The following is an 18,393-nucleotide window of genomic DNA, read 5'->3' as shown; positions in this document are numbered from 1 at the left end:
TTAACAGAGATACAACTAAGCAGAGGGGAAATTTACAACTTCTGGTATACCCTTTGGAGGATCACCACTACGTATGATACAGAGAGAAAAATTTCACCAATGTATCTCTCTCTCTCACACACACACACACACACACAAACACACACCCATGATTTCAGGGGGAGGTAGGGTATTACCATGGGATATTTTTTATAATAATGGAAGTTGTTAGTAAAAATTTGAAAAAAAAAATCCATGATTTCAAAGTCTGCCTGGCCTGCTAGAAAGGTAGTTTCTCAACCCAATTATGAGGAGGATGTGGTCTGATGTGCTACTTTTTGGGAGACTAGTTTCCTTCCCACAAAAGATTTTCAAATTAGGGTAGAGGGATGGCTTAACAGTTAAGGCATTAGCCTGAAAAGCCAAAGCACCCAGGTTCAATTCCCCAGGACCACGTTAGCCAGGGGGCACACGCATCTGGAGTTCGTTTGCAGTGGCTGGAGGGCCTGGTGTGTTCATTCTCTCTCTCTCTCACTCTCGCTCTTTCTCTGTCAAACAGATTAATAAATAAATATATATTTTATTTTTAATATTTTATTCATTTATTTATTTATTTGAGAGCAACAGACAGAAACAGAAAGAGGCACAGAGACAGAAAGACAGAGAATAGGCACGCCAGGGCCTCCAGCCACTGCAAACGAACTCCAGACGCATGCGCCCCCTCGTGCATCTGGCTAACGTGGGTCCTGGGGAATCGAGCCTCAAACCGGGGTCCTTAGGCTTCACAGGCAAGCACTTAACCACTAAGCCATCTCTCCAGCCCAAACATATTATTTAAAAAAACAAGATTTTCAATAATAAGCAAACAAGCCAATCAAAAAATGGGCTATGGAGCTAAATAGAGCATTCTCAAAGGAAGAAATATGAATGGCATATAAACATCTAAAAAAGTGTTCTACATCACTAGTCATCAGGGAAACGCAGATTAAAACTACATTGAGATTCCATCTCACTCCTGTCAGATTGGCTACCATCATGAAAACAAATGATCATAAATGTTGGCGGGGATGTGGAAAAAGAGGAACCCTTCTACACTGCTGGTGGGAATGCAATCTGGTCCAGCCATTGTGGAAATCAGTGTGGAGGTTCCTAAAACAGCTAAAGATTGATCTACCATATGACCCAGCTATAGCACTCCTAGGCATATATCCTAAGGACTCATCTCATTTCCTTAGAAGTATGTGCTCAACCATGTTTATTGCTGCTCAATTTATAATAGCTGGGAAATGGAACCAGCCTAGATGTCCCTCAACTGATGAGTGGATAATGAAGATGTGGCACATTTACACAATGGAGTTCTACTCAGCGGTAAAGAAAAATGAAGTTATGAAATTTGCAGAAAAATGGATGGATCTGGAAAGGATTATACTAAGTGAGGTAACCCAGGCCCAGAAAGCCAAGCACCACATGTTCTCCCTCATATGTGGATCCTAGCTACAGATGATTGGGCTTCTGCGTCAGAAGGAAAATACTTAGTAGCAGAGGCCAGTAAGTTAAAAAGGAGACATAAAGGGAAGAGAAAGGAAGGGAGGAGGGTACTTAATAGGTTGGTGTTGTATATATGTAAGTACAATGATTGAGATGGGGAGGAAATATGATGGAGAATGGAATTTCAAAGGGGAAAGTGTGGGGGGGAAGGGAGGGTATTACCATGGGATATTTTTTATAATTATGGAAAATGTTAATAAAAATTGTGAAAAGAAAAAATAAATAAAATATTTTCTAAAAAAGAAAACAAAACAACAACAACAAAAAAAGATTTTCAAATTAAATTGTGACTTGATATGGATGTGAAATTGATCTTGGGATTTCAGTTTCCCCCCTGACATCCGGCTTCCAGGTTTTTCTGCTCTCCTTCCTCCTGAGGTCCAGGTTACATTTAGACCTGTGGTTTCTCTGTCAAGACAAGGTAGAAAACAAAGGCTCCCACAGGTTAAATCTGCAATGCTACTGGGTCTTTAATGCACATGAAAGACATGTTCCCAGGTGTGACCTGTGCTGCTGCTTGTACTGACATCACTCACTCTAAAGGCTTGGGTGAGGCTCCCTCAGTGGAAGAGAGAGCACATGCCTAGCATGTGCAAGAACTTGGGTCCCACCCCCAGCACCATAAAGAAAAAAAAAAAGGAAGAAAAAGAAAAGTAATTTTCTATGGCCAAAAGCGCTGGTGGACAAGGTCCCATTATTTAAACACTCGTAACTTCCACATCTTTAGTTTCAAATACCCTCATTTTCTCAGTGATGTTCCATGTAACCTTGTGTGTTCTCTCAGGATAACCACAGAGGGGAGAAGAAAGAGGGTTCCCCATTGTACCCTAGTTCAGGCCAGGGGAGGGGTCAACAAATCTAGGGGAGGCTGCCCAAGGGGCAGAACATGGATGGGCAGCAGTTCTGTTGGTGAAAGGAGCACAAAGGTTCCATCACATACAAGCTCTGAGACCTTGGCAGGCTATGGAACTGTATGGCCACTGAAGTGGCTGCAGTGGCTTGCTATCACAAGGCCTGGCTGTGTGCCAACAGGTGAGGGTCCTCAGGTAGCAGTCCCACAGGCTCCTGTGACTCCTTTGCCTGTCACACTCCTTGGCTGGATTATCCAAGCCCCTCTGTTCTAAAGCCCTTCTAGATCACATGGAGTGACCGACTATTCTTTCCTCTTTCTGCAAACCTGTATCACCTGGTCTGTGCTACTGTTTGGTGCTAGCACATGTTCCTCCTTGCTGAAGCATGGGAGGGTGGCTCTGCCACTGTCATACAGCCAATTCCCACAGACAAAAGGGCTGATCTAGGTGCCCAGAGAGTTGCACCCTGCCTTTCCTGACTGTCACACCTGCACTGTTTTCCAAATGTGAGAAGAACCAATGATAGCACCTTTACTGAGCACGGGGTCGGGCCTGTGCTGTGTCCTCTTCTACCCGTTATCAGCTCTGCAGGTCAGGTTCGGCCTCCATAAGGCTGCTAAGTATAAAACAAGCTAGGGTCCTCTCTTGAGGCACTACCACCTTGTATAGCTGACCCCTGAGCATGGCCTCCAAGCCCAGAACAAGTACAATAAATGTCCCATTCCACTCTGCAAAAACTCACAATCCCATTTACAGTTCTAAAGTGCTTCGTGTATGAAGCATCGCACACCTGGGCCTCCCTGCCAGGAAGTGCATCTTGCCAGAGACAAATGGATGCAGAAGAGAAGGCAGCATGCCTTCCTTGATTTTCCACAGCTCTCTAGTCTGAGCATCAAGATGAACCTGAAAACAACTGGCCATCAGTGCATGCCTGAAGCCTGGGTCAGCATTCAGAATGAGAACCCAACCTTTAGCCACCCAAAGGAGTTGGGGTTTGTTGAGGTAGGATAGGCAGAAGTTGGGAGTTTTAGGTCAGCCTAGGTTAGAGTGAAACCCCGCCTCAAAACACAAAAAAGAAAAACAACCAAAGAAACTACCTACCCCCATACTGTATGTATGAACGTTTCTCTATAGATATTTTTTTATAAGTGAAAAATCTCGAGACAATGATTTGTACATATTGCTTGTTATACAACTATATTTGTAAGTTAATTTATAGTGTGAACTGGAGGAGCAAAGAAAAAAAATTTCCCTAAGAATATACTGTGTGCCAAGAAGACTCACATGAGATAAACTTTTAAATGGGGGAGGGAGGGTATAACCATGGGATATTTTTTATAATCATGGAAGTTGTTAATAAAAATTTGAAATATGACTCAGTTTGCCCTCCCCCTTGCCCCGGGCCTGGTGTCTATCATGCTGCCGCTGGCGGCCCGGGACTGCGGAGGAGCGGCAGTCCAGGACAGCTAGTTCTCAAGTGGCCCTGCGCATCCCCGCCCGATCCCGAGACAGAGGCGCGGCCCTCGCCGCGAGAGGGGGTCTGGGAAGTGAATTCGGATCCACCTGGGAGGGGGAGTGGACCATGTCCGCCCCGGGCGGCAGCGGGGCGACGGCCACAGTTGATTATGGAAGATTCCCACAAGAGTAACACTTCCAAGACCGCACCTCAGCCTGGGTCAGCAGTTCAGGGAGCTCATGTTTCTCCTGTTGCCCAACAGAAAAATTCTGAAAGACCTCTCTTCTGAAGAAGCACGAAGCAGAAAAGACAACGGAGAAAATCCTGGCGTTTCTGCTGTTACTTCTATGTCTGCTCCAACTCCCACCTACCAGACCAGCAGCGGACAGTACATTGCCAATGCCCCAAATGGAGCCTTGCAGTTGGCCAGTCCAGGCACAGACAGAGTACAGGGACTACAGACCTTAACCATGACAAATTCAGGCAATCCTCAGCAAGGTACGATTCTCCAGTATGCACAGACCCCTGATGGACAGCAAATGCTTGTGCCCAGCAACCAGGTGGTTGTGCAAACTGCATCAGGAGATGTGCAGACATACCAGATCTGCACCACACCATCAGCCACTTCGCTGCCACAAGCTGTGGTGATGATGTCGCCTGTCACTCTTACCTCTCAGTCAGCTAAAACAGATGACCCCCAATTGAAAAGACAAATAAGACTGATGAAAAACAGAGAAGCTGCTCGAAAATGTCGAATAAAGAAGAAAGAGTATGTCAAATGCCTGGAAAATTGAGTTGCAGTCCTGGAAAATCAAAATAAAACTCTCCTAGAAGAGTTACACTTTGAAGGATCTTTATTCTCATAAAAGTGTTTGATTTTTTTAAAAAGAAAGTATTTTTGTGGACTGACCCAAAAATTAGATGGATTTCTCTTTAGTGGAGTTTTATAAAAGTGAAGCTAATTTTTATTTAGGCTTTTGCAATGCAAAGGTAAATAAATGTCTTTATGCAAGAGACCTGGTCACAGGATGAAGTGGCAGATGGCCTTAAGAAGCTACCGGCACAACTGGGGGCTTTGTAAACAAGAAATGTCCTCAAGAAGCAGGAAGTGAACTTCAGCAGTTCAAGTTTTCTACGTCAATCCAAAAATGGTATACAAGGTGAAATTTAGTAAATTGAATTTGTAAATCAATTTACCCTGTATGTAGGCATTTCCTACTGTTTCTTGGGATTGGCCTTTTTCAGTTGTATGTGGTTATATGTGTTATTTTATTTCTACCAATAAATTCTAAATTACAAATGTAAAAGAAAACTTGATACATTACTAAATATATAAATTATGTGGTCTGATTGTGTATACCTGTTCTACTGTGAAGTTTTTTAGATGAGTTTTTAAAAGTAAGTTTGTTGAACTGGAGAGGATTTTTAAGAATGGGTTAACTGTTTCTAAGGTCTTTTCCTAAAAGACTTGCAAGGTACATGAATGAAATGGGATGATTTTGTTTTTTTATCAGAAAAATGGAGAAAGAACTGTTTTAAAGTTTGATACTTTTAAATAGTTGTTTTTTGGGGTTTTTTTGCCTACTCTGATAAAGGTGATTATTACAAATACATACTGATTTGTTTTTTTGATTCTGTATCCTAAATGCTGTTGGATACCCATTACTTTTGTGCTTTAATAGAATGAAGTGTTTACAAAAGCTCTAAAAATACTTTTTATAATACCTGAAAATGCATACCAAAGCTTTCCAAGAGAATTTTACAATCAACTTTATGTAAGGGCTGTCAGGTTCTGAGATAGAGCAGTTAGTTGAGAGAGTTTTACGTTAGAGACTATTTTGTAATGTAGTGAATGGTACTTTATAAGAGTGACTTGCCAATATATTTTTATAGCTAATCTTTATAAATTCTAATGTTGAATTTTAATGATTATTTTAAATATTTTATGTAGTTTGTTTAGTGAAAGTCTGCATCTCATCCTTTTTATATTATGAGAAAGTTATCAGATTGGCTAATATTTGAAATTATAAGTTTTATATGGAAATCTAAAGTTCAAAATGTCAGTTACACAAGTGTTAAACTCTGTATTCTATTCTAATTTGTATACATCTTGAAACTGTACTGCAAAACCGTTGTGCTTGTTTCATATTGTCATCTGTGAAATTAAAGAATATTTGATAAAATTGTTTGGATGCAAAAAAGAAATTTGAAAAATAAAGTGGGAAAAAAAGAACACATTTTGAAATAGTTAATTGGGCAGACTGAGAAATAAGGTGTGGGGAAATGTAAAATTCTTAGCACTCTCAGTTACTCTTCAGCCAGGCATTTGCCTGAGAAACTTTGAACCCATGTGCCTCTATCTCAGATAGAAAGTAGGGCCCCTGCCTTCTACTCCCTGGGCTCCAACAGGAATACATTGTTGCAAATATATGGGATGAAGTTTTGATTTCTTGTTTATTTCTAGATTATGTTTTGTAAATTGGGGAGAGATGTTTACTTAACAGATCTTGTACTACAAAATTTTTTTCCGTTATGTGGAAAAAAATAAAGCACAGAATAATGGAGGAAAAAATAGTTGGGATTTATGGGTGAGCTGTTTCTTTACTGTAGGGAGGGCAAGACAGGACTAAAAAGCCAATGTGGCCCCCTTACCTGGAGTGGGATGACAATCATGAAGATCTTCTTGTCTTTGTCGGACAGAATGTGTTTGATGAAGGCCCAGCCGGTGCCAATGAGCGCGATGGTGATAAACAGCAGCGCTCCCTTCAGACTGGGAGAGGAGACCTTATGTTAGACTCGTTCTGTTCTGCCAGCCAGACTGCCACCGGCACTCTGATCGCACAGCCCCCAACTTCTCTGAATGTTATTTCACAGGGTGAGTGCTGTCCCATATATACTTACAGGGGAGCCAGGTGTGGCTCATGTCTTTCATCCCAGCTCTTGGGAGGCAGAGGCAGAAGGATCACTGTGAGTTCAAGGCCATTCTGAGACTACATACATAGTGAAGTCCAGGTCAGCCTGAGCTGGAGACCCTACCTCAATAAATAAATAAATAAATAAAGCCGGGCATGATGGCGCACTCCTTTAATCCCAGCACTCAGGAGGCAGAGGTAGAAGGACTGCCATGAGTTCGAGGCCACCCTGAGAGTACATAGTAAATTACAGGCCAGCCTGAGTTAGAGTGAAACCCTACTTCGGAAAACAAACAACAACAAAAATAATAATAATAATAAATAAATAAACAAACAAATAAATAAATAAACTGGGCATGGTGGCACACGCCTTTAATCCTAGCACTCGGGAGGCACAGGTAGGAGGACTGCTGAAAGTTCAAGGCCACCCTGAGACTACATAGTGAATTCCAGGACAGCCTGAGTTAGAGCGAGACCCTACCTTGGAAAACCAAATAAATAAGTAAAAAGCATCCATCCATACTTACAGGTGTGTTATGTAGTACACAACAGCCCAGCCTTCAATCGGAAAGCCCTGTGAGGAGATGTAGTGGTAGTCGATCTGAAATCAAACAGCTCTGTTTCAGAAAGGCTGAGCTGCCTAAGCTTCAGGGCAGAGCAAAGCAATCAATGATCCCAGTGGACTCAGGATGGGTAGTGTGGGCCTGCCTATACTACTGTCAATACCTACTTGCCAGTTCTCCAGGAGGCATGACTGTGCTAACAAACCCGTAACTGGAAAGAAAGGACAAGGTTCAATGACCCTAGCACTTGACTCAGGTGCTCGGGAGGCAAGACACATTTGGCAATAGCTGCCTGCTTTTTTTTCTTGAAAACCTCTAAGGTCCAAAGGCCATGCAAGTCTTTCAATCCCCAGCTGGCCCTTTGTCTCAAACACGTGAAGACGACAGCCAGTTGAAGATCTATGTGCAGTGACCTGGCTTCAATTACATTTATTTATTTATTTATTTATTTTTGGTTTTTCGAGGTAGGTTCTCACTCTAGCCCAGGCTGATCTGGAATTCACTAGATAATCTCAGAGTGGCCTCGATCTCACAGTGATCCTCCTACAGAGGTAGGAGGCCTCCTAAGTGCTGGGATTAAAGGCATGTGCCACCATGCCAACTACATTTTGAGAAGATCTGTAAATTTAGATACTTGGGGCCACCAAAGTGGTAAGGTTCCTGGCAGGACCCACAAAGCTGACAGTAGCACATCTAAATAGTACAAGTGACTAAGGGAACCTATCAGTCATTATTTCTGTGGCTCCAGAAAGGATCTCTTAACTTAGATCCAAAGGGGCAATTATACTAATAAATGTCACTTCTTGACATTATAACTGGGTATGTTTTGGCTTTCTCCTGTGAGGCAGTTGGAAAGCAGACCAGGAAGGCCTAAGAATGTGCACAGGCCTCAAATCAGGGAAGCGGTGGTCTTGCACATCAGGTCAGCTCTGCATCACTTCAATGTTCAAAGCTAAAGCTGTCATCAAGCCTCAATCCTTAAAGTGGTAATCTTTCCCTCAGGGAAGTAGGCCGACAACGCACTCCACGTCAAAAATGGGAATGTTTAGTGACATAAAAGAAGCCTGGCAGACAGCTCAGCAGGTGGCGCTCTCATCTCAGGAGATGGCAAAAACCAAAAAGCTGCTGGGCTTGGTGACTGACCCCAGCATGGGAAGCTGTGTCAGAAGGTCACTAATGAATCTGAGGCTAACATGGGCTACACAATAAGATCTCATCACAAACACACACACAAAAGAACATTTGGGAGGCTGAAGTAGGATTACCATGAGTATGAGGCTAGCATGAAGCTATACAGTGAGTTCCAGGTCAGCCTGGGCTACAGTGAGACCCTGCCAAAAATAAAGCTGTCCCTCTTTCTTTCTCTAATAAATAAATAAAAACAAAAACATTTCTCTCTCTCCCATTCATGTTCAAATAAAAATAAAAATATATTTTAAAAAAGGGCCAGAGAGCGGGGCGTGGTGGCGCACGCCTTTAATCCCAGCACTTGGGAGGCAGAAGTAGGAGGATTGCCATGAGTTCAAGGCCACCCTGAGATGACAGAGTTAATTCCAGGTCAGCCTGGACCAGAGTGAGACCCTACCTCGAAAAACCAAAAAAGGGCCAGAGAAGCTGGGTTAATCCCAAGCACTCTGGAGGCAAAGGTAGGAGGACTGCCATGAGTTCTTAGTGAATTCCAGGTCATCCTGGGCTAGAGCAAGACCTTACCTCAAAAAAACAAAAAACAAAACAAAACAAAGGCTGGAGAGATGGCTTAGTGGTTAAGGTGCTTGCCTACAAAGCCAAAGGGCCCAGGTTGGATTCACCAGGACCCACGCAAGCCAGATATACAAAGTGGTTCATGCATTTGGAGTTCATATGCAGCGGTTGGAGGCCCTGGCACACCCATTCTCTTTCTCTCCCTTTCTCTCTCTCTAATAAATAAAAATATTAAAAAATAAAAGGGCTGAGAAGATGGCTTAGTGGTTAAGCCAAAGGACAAAGGTTCAATTCCCCAGTACCCACATAAAATCAGATGTACAATGTGGCACATGTGTCTGAAGTTTGTTTGCAGTGGCTAGAGGCCCTGGCATGCCAATTCTTTGTCTCCCTCTCTCTGCTTGCAAATAAGTAAATAAAAAATATTTTAAAAAGAAAGAAAAAATAAATAAAAGCCAATGTTATAGAAAGATTCTTGATCTGCAAGTAGGAGCAAGAAGCCTTACACTGGGGAGGTGGTGTTCACTTGCTCCCATGGGCAATTCTCCCAAATAAAAGGGGATTGTAGGGCTGGAAAGGGCTCAGTGGATAAAGGTTGCTTCCAAAGTCCCACAGCACAAGTTCGATTCTCCAGTGCCCACAAAGTCCATGCATCTGGAGTTCATCTGTAGTGACAGGAGGCTCGGGCATACCACACTCTGTGCCTCCCTCATAAGCAAATAAACAAATAAATAACAATATTTCAATAAGAAGGACTTTATAAGAAACAAGTTCTTTCCCCTTGCCTCCCACTAATCCATCCCCTTCCTTCAAGTTTATTTTCTACCCATCTAGGGACTCACAACATTTATAAACAACCCCAAGCACTAATACATACTGCATGAAACACCAAGGAAAGAGACTTGGTGAAAGGGAGGGCCGCCATCAACCAGTGAATTTTAAACACATCATTCCTATAAAAAGAGGGAGGAAAGAATTAAGAGAAGACCACTTTCTCCTGAAGGACAGCCAAGCATCAGATACATTCAAAGCCAGCAGTAAATACAGTAAGAGCAAATCGCAAACATGAAGTTTCTTTAATCTAACCCCAGCTCTAGTGCACAGTGTAATGCTGGGAGCAGGTGCTACATGCTGAAGCAGGCCAAATCCTGGTAAGATGGAACCTAGGACAGCCTGCTGTTTCCTTCCTGAAAACCACCCTAGGTTAGCCACACAGGGGAGAATAAAGTGGGTAGCTATGCAGAAGCACCACAAAAACCCCAGAGAGGAGAGAGCAGTGAGATGCAGCCAGGGACAGGGGGGTCTGGGGGCTGGTCACAGGGACGGTGCTAGCGCAGTGCTGCTCTCTTACCAGAGGCTAAGCTCCCCACCCCCACCCCCACCCCAATGGTCCACCCTCGGGTTCTAGGAATTAAATTCCTCCTCTCGTCCCCACCTCTCCCTGGGAATGAACCCAATGGGAACACAAGACCGTTATGTACAAAAATAGAAAAATATTAATAAAGTACATCAAAGAATCCCAGGGGTAATGTACATTCCCACACATCACAACATTCGGCAACATCCAGCAGTAAAACCATGGTGCAGACCAGACAGCTTGGCAGTAGACTCGCCCAAGCACAGCAGCTCGGCGTATGACACATGGACTCCACACTGGCAGGAGAGCACACACTGTTTGGTGGCGGCTGGAGGAGAAACCAGCTGGCACCCACGTGCGGAAGCAAGCAGAGCTGGGTCTGCCACACCCATCTACAAAAGGGATTCCAGATACAGCTCAGGGCTCAACATAACATACCCACTCACATTCAATGATCCTGAAGTAGGAAAAAGGCCTTTTAAGATCCAAGGAGTACTGCCCCCAAGACTAAATGAGATAGCTGTGACTTTATTAAAATGAGAGATTTTTTTTAATTAATTAGTTTATTTATTTATTTATTTGAGAGTGACAGACACAGAGAGAAAGACAGATAGAGGAAGAGAAAATGGGCGCGCCAGGGCTTCCAGCCTCTGCAAACGAACTCCAGATGCGTGCGCCCCCTTGTGCATCTGGCTAACGTGGGACCTGGGGAACCGAGCCTCGAACCGGGGTCCTTAGGCTTCACAGGCAAGCGCTTAACTGCTAAGCCATCTCTCCAGCCCCGAGAGATTTTTTTTTAAAGGTAGGATCTTACTCTAGCCCAGGCTGACCTGGAACTCACTATGTAATCTCAGAATGGCCTTAAATTCACAGAGATCCTCCTACCTGTGCCTTCCAGCCAGGCGTGGTTGTGCACAACTTTAATCCCAGCACTGAGGAGGCAAGAAGTAGGAGGATATCTGTGAGTTCAAGACCAGCCTAAGACTATACAGTGAATTCCAGGTCAGCCTGGGCTAGAGTGAGAAAAAAAGGGGGAAAAAAAGAGAGAGAGGGAGGTTTTTATTCAGCAGTATATGCCACAGGCAAGCATCATGACCAGGAGACAAAACATGCAATGTATAAGGCAGTGAGGGATCATGTCCAGAATATGCAAGAGACTGTCATGCAAAGCAGCAAGAACACAGTAACCCAACAGGAAAATATGCAAAGAATATGGGCAGGTACAAGTTAATCCACCCCAGAAGTGATAATTCCTGTCATTAACACTCAGATCAATGCAAATTAAAACAAGGGACTGGCTTAGAATAGCAAGTGTGTGGCAAACAGGACTCATGCACGCTGGTAGTGCAGCTATAGAGACCCATGACCCTGAGGGTCTCTGCCTGGCACTAATCCACAGCACCATTTGGGCAGCAGGAAGACAGGCACCCTGGATATGCACCCATCTCTAAAAACTGGAGAGGTGACACCTGGGGACACAGCACAGGAAACTGAGAAGCAACACTTGTCAGCTGGACAGCAATGTGGCCAGGTGGAAGACTGTAGCCGTGAAGGGAAGATGTACAACAGTACCAATGTGGTTTCTGTAGGTGTAAAAAATACAGCAGCATGCATGCCAAGCAGCATTACACATGCGCACACTTGCCCACAACTGCCTACCAGGTACATCTGAGTGGCTATTCGTGGCTGGGAGTGGGACTGGGGCAGAAGTGAACAGGAATGCTCAGAAGGGGAGTGTGCAGAGATTATGATTATGATTAAGATTAAGAGATTATGCCATAAAATATGCACACTGGCTTCCGGGATGATTTCCCTGGCATTTTCCTGCTTGACTGCCCACTCACTTCAAGGTCAAAAAGTCAAGGTCAGAACAGTCTGACACTAATGAATGGCAATAAGATTTATTCAAAGTTGGGCTGGAGAGAGATGGCTTAGCGATTAAGGTGCTTGCCTGATTCTCCAGGTTCCATGTTAGCGAGATGCACATCATGGCCCATGCATCTAAAGTTTGTTTGCAGTGGCTAGAGGCCCTGGCGCACCCATTCTCTCTCTCTCTCTCTGTCCCTCTGTATTAAATAAACAAACAGAATTAAAAACAAATTTACTCAAGGTGCACACTGCCCACTGGGAAGAGCACCATTCACTTTCCTAACCTGGCAACCTTGATTTGCAGTCCATCCACGTTAGGGCTCCTTGTGATGATAAGTGCAGAAGCCACAATGACCTAAGCTTCCATTTTGATCCAACCTTCATGACTTAATCTCTCTGAACTTCAGTGCCATCCTCTAACAGGGCAGGGCAGCCCCCAACCCAACAAGCTGTCAGAGGAATAGCAAAGCTTCCCAGCACTAAAAAAAATCTTACCCAGGCATGGTGGGCACACACCTCTAATCCCAGCACTAGGGAGGAAAAGGTAGGGGCATCCCTGTGAGTTTGAGGCCATCCTGAGACTACAGAGTGAGTTCCAGGTCAACTGGGGTTGTGTGAAACCCTATATCAAAAGAAAAAAAAAAAACAAAAACCACCACCAGATGCCTCTTGTCCTTTGCTTTAGACCTCCCTTCCTCTACAGGGAGTCTAGAATCCACGCCCTCAGAGGAAAGGATGCTTGACAGGCACTTACAGGCAGCCTGGTATGGCAGCTATAGCTTTTATCAGGTCATCTGGCCACATCTTTCACTTCCCCACTCTGAATGTCAGTAAACTGATGTGGCAAAGATGTCTTATTCTGTCTAGAATTAAAGAGCTACAAGTCTATAAAATGTGCCTGGCAGCCTTAGGGTCACATGCCTATGTGACACTCAAGTTTCCAACCTAACAGCACTGGCTGTAAGATTATGAGAAAACAGGAGGACAGCTTAAATATATGTGTATGATATGTACTGTATGCATATGATACTTCCACAGAAAGTTAGTGTGCATGCACAAATAGGTCAGCCTCATGGAATCTCAACCTCTCTCTCTCTCTCACCCACACAAATGTGTACAAAAAAAAAAAAAAAAAAAAAAGATTCTAGAGATCAACAGAAAGGCTCAGGGAGGCTTTGAACTGAAGTGTGCAGTACCATGAGAAACCAATCCTAACTTTTGCCACCATTTTACCCAAGTTATAGGGAATGAGTACCACCATCACTAAATAAAGAGAGATAAAATGCCACAGGGCAGGGAAGCTATCCTACAAGCACATATTTGAGTAATATTGACCTGCAAAGTCCCTAAGAGAGGAGGGCCCTGCAGCAAGTCTACTGGTCTAAGGAACTTTAGGAGGAAGAGCAATGATGACTGTCCCAGTTTTGTATCCAAGGAAAGAGACCCAGTGAAGCAGGGCAGACAGAAGTCAGTCAAAGTCCACACTTCTGACTTTTCAAATAAAAGGAAAACTTTCTTTTAAAAACCAGAAACAGTAGTTGGGCATGGTGGTACATACCTTTATTCCCAGCACTTGGGAGGCAGAGGTAGGAGGATCACTGTGAGTTCGAGGCCACCCTGAGACTCCATAGTGAATTCCAGGTCAGCCTGAGCTAGAGTGAAACCCTACCTCGAAAGAGAGAGAGAAAAAAAAACAAAAGCCAGAAACATTGGGCAGCACACACTCAGGAGGCAGAGGTTTTCAGAATCAACATGAGTTCAAGGCCACCCTAAGACCAGAGTGAATCCTAGTCAGCCTGGGCTAGAGCCAGACCCCACCTCAAAAACCAAAACCAAACCAAAACAACAAAAACCCAACCAGGGGCTGGAGAGATGGCTTAGTGGTTAAGGCATTTGCCTGCAAAGCCAAAGGAATCCAATTCGCCAGGACCCACATAAGCCAGATGCACAAGGGGGCACATGCATCTGGAGTTCAGTTACAGTGCCCATTTTCTCCCTCTCTCTGCCTTTTCCTCTCTCTCAAATAAATAATTGAAAACAAAAACACAGAAGTTGGGCTGGAGAGAGAACTTGAGTTTGATTCCCCAGAACCCACATAAAGCCAGATGCAAAGTGGCACATGCATCTGGAGTTCATTTGCAGTGGCTGAAAGCCCTGGTGTGTTCATTCTCTCTGTCTCTCTTCTCTCTGCTTGCAAATAAATAAATAATTAAACTTACTTATTAAAAAAGGAGGAGGAGGAGGGCTGGACAGCACCTATGGCACTGCTTGCAAAGCTTGCCAGTCTAGGTTCAATTTCCCAGCCTCCTCCATAACGCCATATGGCAAGAGACCCAGGCACATCTATACACATACATGTAAATAAATTTAAAAGTTTTTTTTAAAATAAAAGGCCTTGGAAATGGGGACATGGCTCAGCAGTTCAAGGATCTTGTTTGCAAAGTCTGCGAGCCAGGATTCAATTCCTTAGTACCCACATAAGGCCACACACAGTAGTGCCGTTTTGTCATCTCAATGACCTAGTGGAGCCAGGAGCATCAGGAACTCACCAGCTAACCTGACACTCTTTTGTAGTCTGGCAGTTCATATGCAGCAAGAGACCCAGTCTCAGAGAAGGTGAAGCACAGACCCCATGAAGCTGTCCTCTGATGGCACATATGTGGGCACGCCACTCCCAACAAAATACCTTAAACCTAGAAGGTCTTTATGGTATGAATTTGCATAATTCTTTCTTTCTTTATCCTAGCTCAAATGAGATCATGTGACAACAGCACCAACTAGAGTTCATATACCAGGCTGAGTGTGTCTGTAAGACGAGTCAGTCAGGTCATGAGCCGAAAAAGGTTTCAATTTCTGCATGGGTATTCGAGAGAGGGAAGTACTTAGGGGTGCTGAATTACTCTGTGCGTTTCAAGTGATACTACAAGACAAGACTTGCATGCCATCATTTACTCAGTTTGTGAACTTTATAAAGTGTTTTATAACAAATACTTTAAACATGCAGCCTCTCCTTTCAACAGGAGACAGAGCAAGGTAGATGAACTTTGAAGAGATTTTCACCAGGATCAAGCTTCTGGAGGTCAAAGTTAGGAAGGTGGATCAGTGGTTAAAGGCCTGCAAAGCCTGACAGCCCGGGATCAATTCCCAAGCCACTCATGCAAGGCAAATACATAAAGTGCTGCCCAGTGTCTGGTGCTTGTATGCAGGGGCAAGAAGCCCTGGTGTGTACGCCCCACTCTGCACGTGCACGCACACACTCACACAAAAATAAATTTTAAAAAACGCTTCTGGAGATCAATAGAAAGGCCCAGAGAGGCTTTGAGCTGAAACGTGCAGTACCAGAAGGGACCCTAGCAAAATGAACCGCCCCTAAAAGGTACCGGCATGCTCATTCCACGTCCTGGGAGGTGGTGTCTCTGCTGCAGAAGGATTCTGCTTTGCTGTGACACTTAGATCTTTTTTTTTTTTTCCTTTCCAGTATTTTTGAGGTCGAGTCTTCCTCTAGCCCAGGCTGACCTGGGACTCACTCTGTAGTCCCAGGTTGGCCTTGATCTCACAACAATCCTCCTACCATATCCAGCTTTAGATCAGCTTTTTAAACAAAGCAATGAGAACAAGCAAATAGCAAGCCAAGCAAAGCCTCCATTCAAATCTCAACACTCTCAGTTAAAGGTCTCAAGGAAGGAATAGTTTACCGTCGTTTTCGAAGGATGTGAATCCAGATGGTTCCAGAAAGGAAGAAAAAAAAAGCCATGGAAATGTATAATTTGGGGAGAGGGATTTCCCCAGCTGAGAGGTAGCTGTCAGGATTCTTCTCTGTGATCTCAATCTGAAATCAAATCAATTGGTACTTTTCAGGAACAAATTATCTCTTGCTCAGCAATGTGGACTCTCAGCTGTTTCACTTAACCTTAAGAGAAACAGTACCAGCAGGTAACGGCCATGTTCTCACTGCCCGAGCTGAAGTGAAGGAATCCCACATGGCTTGACACTTCCTCCTTTATAAGCCCTCTGCTGGAGTGCCCTGCCCTGTGGGATTCTAAACTGGCCACATTTTCTCACAATGGAGTGTTCATACAACCTGTTCTCAGGCTGGGTTTACAAACTATGCTCAGGATGTGTGATTCCCTGGGTTCTACCAAAAACAAAACACACCCACAAAGCCCATGCTGTTTGGTAGACAAAATTCCCAGGGAGAGTGCCCATGTGGTACTTACATCAAGGCTGAATGAAAACTTGCCACTGGATTGCAAGTCACTGTTTGTGCATTTGTGGAAATAAAGACTGTAAAGGCCTTCTTGATCATTGGTGCTGATGTTAAAGAAAAACTGAAAGTGAAGACAAGAAAAAGGGTATTCAAAATCCTCAGCTGAATCCTTTTTTAAATTTTTTGGTTGGTTGGTTGGTTGATTTTTGAGGTAGGGTCTCACTCTAATCCAGACTGACCTGAAATTCACTATGTAGGCTCAAGGTGGCCTCAAACTCATGGTGATCCTCCTACCTCTGTCTCCCAAGTGCTGGGATTAAAGGTGTGCACCACCACGCCCAGCTTTTATTAATTTTTTAAATAATTTTTTTAAAAAAATTTTATTTATTTATTTGAGAGTGACAGACACAGAGAGAAAGACAGATAGAGGGAGAGAAAGAATGGGCGCGCCAGGGCTTCCAGCCTCTGCAAACGAACTCCAGACGCATGCGCCCCCTTGTGCATCTGGCTAACGTGGGACCTGGGGAACCGAGCCTCAAACCGGGGTCCTTAGGCTTCACAGGCAAGCACTTAACCGCTAAGCCATCTCTCCAGCCCTTTTTTTAATTTTTAAAAATATCTTATTTTTATTTATGTGAGAGAGAGAGAGAAAAGCCGATAGAGAGGTAGAGAATTGGCCCTCCAGCCACTGCAAACAAACTACAGACACATGTGCCACCTTGAGCACCTGACTTATGTGGGTCCTGGGGAATGGAACGTGGGTCCTTTTCCTTTGCAGGCAAGTGCCTTATCCACTAAGCCATCTCTCCAGCCTTTTTTTTTTTTTAAGAAAGAGTGAGAGAGAGGAAGAGAGAGAGAACTGACAAGTCAGGGCCTCAGCCACTGCAATCAAACTCCAGACACTTAAGCCACATAGTGGGCATGTAAGTCTGGCTTGGCTTACGTGGGATCTGGAGAGTTGAACATGGGTCCTTAGGCTTTGCAGGCAAGCGCCTTAACCATAAGCCATCTCTTCAGCCCCTCAGCTGAATTCTTTTTAATTTATTATTATTTATTTATTTGAGAGAGAGAGAGAGAGGCAGACACAGAGAAAGAAAGAAAAATGGGTGTGCCAGGGCCTCCAGCCACTGCAAACGAACTCCAGACACTTAGTCTGTAATCTCCTCCAGTATTTCACACTAATGTTCAGTTGACAGAACACCACAGACTGACTTCCCAAATGCTACAATTCACCTGACTGTGCCCACTTCTCACTTGTCTTTGGCAGTTCTTGGGCGAAGCCAGCAGAGACAATACAAAATGTAGTTATCTAATTGTCAAATCAACAAATTATGTTGCTCTCTACATAATACTCTTATTTATTTGCTTATTTACTTATTTGTGTGTTTGTGCATATCTTGCCCTCCCTCGTGCATATCAGAGAGTCTCTTGTATGCTCATCTGGCTTTACTTGACTTGCTGGCAAATTGAACCAGCCATATTTCAAGGGTTCAAATGACATTTAATATAAACCAAATACATGCACATACATGAAAACAGACTACAGCAATTGTTGGAATTGGTCAATTCCAAGAACATTTTGCTGTCAGCAATAAGGACTTTGCTTTAAGTATATATACTGCTTAGAGCTATAGGCATATTCTTAACAAGATAAACATTATGACATTATTTTTCATGAGGAGGTTACTGTAGCCCTGAAAGGGGACTGGAGGTTCACACTGGGTTTCTGAGCTGTTAGCTCTGCTCCCATTCTTGTACCAGGAAATGATACAAGATAATTTATGATTAGTTGTTAAACTCCATGTAAGTACCATACTTCTTTTAAATGGATACCATTATCTCAAACATTAAGAACAGGAATAAAGCAACCCACAACAAAAAATGAAAATAAAAGATCAAGGACACTGGGCTAAAATCATTAATCTGTCATACCATGTCCCAAACTCATGA

General features: G+C 43.7%; 2 protein-coding genes across 2 annotated transcripts in view; one reads left to right on the top strand and one right to left on the bottom strand.

The window, feature by feature from the left end:
- Gpr107 (G protein-coupled receptor 107) overlaps window positions 1-18,393 on the bottom strand; it is a 72,894-nt gene that overhangs the window by 31,732 nt on the left and 22,769 nt on the right. The window contains exons 8-12 of the mRNA XM_012952007.2: window positions 16,454-16,564; window positions 15,932-16,065; window positions 9,888-9,963; window positions 7,274-7,347; window positions 6,487-6,604 (exon numbers count right to left, since the gene is read on the bottom strand). Coding sequence (XP_012807461.2) covers window positions 6,487-6,604; window positions 7,274-7,347; window positions 9,888-9,963; window positions 15,932-16,065; window positions 16,454-16,564 — 513 coding nt within the window. The remainder of the gene's footprint in view (window positions 1-6,486; window positions 6,605-7,273; window positions 7,348-9,887; window positions 9,964-15,931; window positions 16,066-16,453; window positions 16,565-18,393) is intronic.
- On the top strand, window positions 4,074-4,628 carry LOC123458859 (cyclic AMP-dependent transcription factor ATF-1-like). Its single transcript, XM_045144741.1, has one exon. It carries the CDS (start codon window positions 4,074-4,076, stop codon window positions 4,626-4,628), a length of 555 nt encoding a protein of 184 aa, XP_045000676.1.

The sequence above is a fragment of the Jaculus jaculus genome, chromosome 1 (assembly GCF_020740685.1).
Source record: "Jaculus jaculus isolate mJacJac1 chromosome 1, mJacJac1.mat.Y.cur, whole genome shotgun sequence".
NCBI classification, from domain to species: domain Eukaryota; kingdom Metazoa; phylum Chordata; class Mammalia; order Rodentia; family Dipodidae; genus Jaculus; species Jaculus jaculus.
The sequence above is the reverse complement of the archived record's forward strand: the minus strand, read 5'-3'. Positions and strand labels throughout refer to the sequence as shown.

Coding starts and splice junctions, on each gene's coding strand:
- LOC123458859 (XM_045144741.1), top strand. CDS start 4,074: ATGTTTCTCCTGTTGCCCAACAGAAAAATTCTGAAAGACCTCTCTTCT.